The following is a 3,594-nucleotide window of genomic DNA, read 5'->3' on the forward strand; positions in this document are numbered from 1 at the left end:
TTAGCGGTGGCAGAGGAGCAGAGGGTGCGGGCTGGGCTGGAGAAGGAGAGAAGGGAGGTGAGGTAGGAGGGGGCGAGGGGATGGGCAGCCTTGAAGCTGAGAATGAGGAGTTTTGGCTTGATTTGTAGGTTGACAGGCAACCACTGGAGATTTTTGAGGAGGGGAGCGACATGCCCAGAGTGTTTCTGTACAAAGGTGATCCGGGCAGCAGAGTGAAGTATAGACTGAAGTGTAGAGAGACAGGAGGATGGGAGATCAGAGAGGAGGCCAGTCGGGATAGGATGAGAGATTGAACCGGCAAGGTAGCAGTTTGGATGGAGAGGAAAGGGCAGATCTTGGTGATGTTCTGGAGTTGAGACTGGCAGGTTTTGCTGATGGATCGGATGTGTGGGGTAAACGAGAGAGTGGAGTCGAGAATGACACCAAGGTTGCGAGCTTGTGAGACAGGAAGGATGGTAGTGCCATCTACAGTGATGGGAAAGTCAGGAAGAGGACAGGCTTTGGGAGGGAAGAAAGGAAGAACAGAGATATAAGACGTAAATATGAAATACTTGATGAAGACAATATGTAGTTATGCCTCGCAAATTTCATTTCACCATATCTCTGAATCGGGAGGCAGCCCACCTAGTTGAAATTGTGAGTTTACACGGTAAGCGTAAGTTTAGCATATTCAGCACCACAAAGGATTTCTTCAGTGACTAAAACTCAAGCTGTCTGTGATTTTGAAATAAATTCAGAAGGGTTTTTTTAGAATGTAAATGGTGTATTTTCATGTTTGTAATTGAAAATCATCTAGATAGGGTTGTGAACCTAAAATATTCCATTTTGAACCAAAAAATATATTTTAAAAATGCAATTATAAAAAATGCATTTATAAACTCAAGAAGTATGCATATGATGGACAAAAGAATACCATCCTGTGTAACAGAAAATGTGACTCTTGCTATTATTTGGTTTTTGCAGATTTTACACCATTGGTAATGCTTATTCCTGATACATTTATAATGAAGATGGACTCTTCTTCACAGAATACAATATTTTGCTTGGGTATTTAAGGTAAAATAGCACATGGAATTTATTATGGAAGACCCATGTCCCTGGAATTTCTTACACCTTTTGATTGACAGAAGTCAAATCAATCAATGGTACTTATTGAGCACTTGCTGTGTGCTGAGCACTCTACTAAGTGCATGTGAAAGTACAGTATAACACAGTTGGTTGACATGTGCCCTGACCACAGCAGGCTTATATCTGACTTTTTAGAACACAAAACAAGAACCTTCCCTGGGGATCTAGTCTGTCCAAGTCTTGAGAAGCAGCGTTACTCAGTGGAAAGAGCCCGGGCTTGGGATTCAGAGGTCACGGGTCGTAATCCCAGTTCTGCCACTTGTCGGCTATGTGACTTTGAGCAAGTCACTTCACTTCTCTGTGCCTCAGTTACCTCATCTGTAAAATGGGGATGAAGACGGTAAACCCTATGTGGGACAACCTGATTACCTTGCATCCCCTCCAGTGCTTAGAACAGTGCTTGGCACTTACTAAGCATTTAACAAATACCATCATCATTCATTCATTCAATCGTACTTATTGAGCACTTACTGTGTGCAGAGCACTGTACTAAGCGCTTGGGAAGTACAATCATCATCCAAGCCAATGAGTAATAAGAGTACTTGCCAAAGTTCATTCATTTTTAATGACCTTAAATTTTAATGCATTTTACACAGGTGAACTTTGTGGGCCTTTGACTTGATGAATATGTCACAATGCCCGTGTACTTCATTCATTCGTTCACTCAGTCATATTTGAGTGCTTACTGTGTGCAGAGCACTGTACTAAGCACTTGGAAAGTAGAAATCGGTAATATATAGAGACGGTCCCTACCCAACAATGGGCTCACAGTCTAGAAGGGGGAGACCAATGGTAAGATATTGAATTACAAAAATGTATTCTTTATTTAAAAAAACTGGTGAATTAATTGTAACAATAAAAATAATGATATTAATAATAACAATATATTCACAAAGTTCTCAAGAAAGGGGTTCATTTTCATGCCATCATTCTATAAGTATGGCTGAAACTTAAGCTTTTTCACTTGAACTGCATATGAATTTAGAATTAGGGGTATAACATTTTCAACTTGAAAAAAGGTCACTTTTAATCACTGCCATTGTTTTCGTTTCACTTGTGAAACACAGGTTGTCTTCCTATAGCCCGAGCCAAGCTGTTCTTTGTGGACAACTTTCTTCCACTTCCTGGAAACCTCCAAACAAAATGGTAGCCCCAAACCAGACGATGGTGACAGAGTTCATCTTACAGAGTTTTACCGAAAACGCTCGGCTTCGGGCTCTCTTCTTTAGCCTCTTCCTGCTTCTCTTTGTAATGGCTCTCGTGGGAAATGTCCTCATCATCGCGGCTATACATGTCAGCACCGGACTCCACCTGCCCATGTATTTCTTCCTGGTCAACCTGGCCATTCTTGATGTCATCTGCACCTCGTCAGTTCTGCCCAAAATTCTGGAGAACCTGATCTCGGCAAAGAACACCATCTCCTATGGTGGCTGCATGATTCAGTTGTTCTTCCTCAGTTGGTCCCTGAGTTCGGAGCTGGTACTCTTCACGGCGATGGCCTATGACCGCTATATAGCTATTTGCCAGCCCTTGCACTACAGCAAGATGGTGAGCAAGACAGTGTGCATTGGGTTGGCTGCCTTCGTGTGGAGTATTGGTGGGCTCAACTCTGTAACCCTCACGATTTTGATCCTCAAATTATCCTTCTGTGGGCCCAACTTCATCCCTCACTTCTTCTGTGAAATCCCCCCTGTACTGCTGCTTTCTTGTACCCCAACCTACTGGATCGACATCCTGACCATCATGGCAGATATGTTCCTGGCTGGCCTGAATTTCTTCCTCACCATGGTGTCCTACAGCTTCATCATAGTCAGCATCATGAAGATACGCACCAGGGAGGGAAAGAAGAGAGCATTCTCCACCTGCTCCACCCATCTCACAGTGGTGACCCTGTATTACTCCACTGTGATTTATACTTACATCCGTCCCGTTCTGGGCACTTCGAGATTTCAGGACAAATTGGTGTCTGTATTGTACACAGTCTTCACTCCGACTCTGAACCCCCTCATTTACACGCTGAGAAATAAAGATGTCAAAGTGGCACTAAAGAAACTTTTCCCATTTACACCGTCTTAGCTGGTGCAATGAACTATGTGACAAACTGGCTCTGTCACTTGCCTATCATGTGACCTTGGGTAATTCACTTAACTTCACTGTCACTCAGACTCCTTGTCTGTAAGCATAGGGAAGAAATACTTGTTTTCTTGCTTAATTAGACTGTGAGCCCCATATGGGGTAGGAAGTGTGTCTGATCTGCTAATATTGTATCTACCCTAGTTCTTAGTACAGTGCTTGGCACGTAGTAAAGGCTTAACAAATACTATTATCATTATTGCTATGAATGTTATAAAGGAAAGCATGGAAGGCTTCTCCACTGGAGTGTAAGGTCGTGATGGACAGGGGATATTCCTTTTTATTTTGTTGTACTTCCCCAGACTCTTACTATGGGGTCTGTATTCACTAAGT

The 3,594-nt window shown here is 42.8% G+C and overlaps 1 protein-coding gene across 1 annotated transcript; it reads left to right on the forward strand.

Moving 5' to 3' along the window:
* The first annotated feature begins 2,271 nt into the window (after window positions 1-2,271).
* LOC119925808 (olfactory receptor 13A1-like) lies at window positions 2,272-3,204 on the forward strand. The gene has a single exon (XM_038744270.1). The coding sequence runs from the start codon at window positions 2,272-2,274 to the stop codon at window positions 3,202-3,204; it is 933 nt and encodes a 310-aa protein (XP_038600198.1).
* The last annotated feature ends 390 nt before the right edge of the window (window positions 3,205-3,594 follow it).

The sequence above is a fragment of the Tachyglossus aculeatus genome, chromosome 3 (assembly GCF_015852505.1).
Source record: "Tachyglossus aculeatus isolate mTacAcu1 chromosome 3, mTacAcu1.pri, whole genome shotgun sequence".
NCBI lineage: Eukaryota > Metazoa > Chordata > Mammalia > Monotremata > Tachyglossidae > Tachyglossus > Tachyglossus aculeatus.

Coding starts and splice junctions, on each gene's coding strand:
- LOC119925808 (XM_038744270.1), top strand. CDS start 2,272: ATGGTAGCCCCAAACCAGACGATGGTGACAGAGTTCATCTTACAGAGT.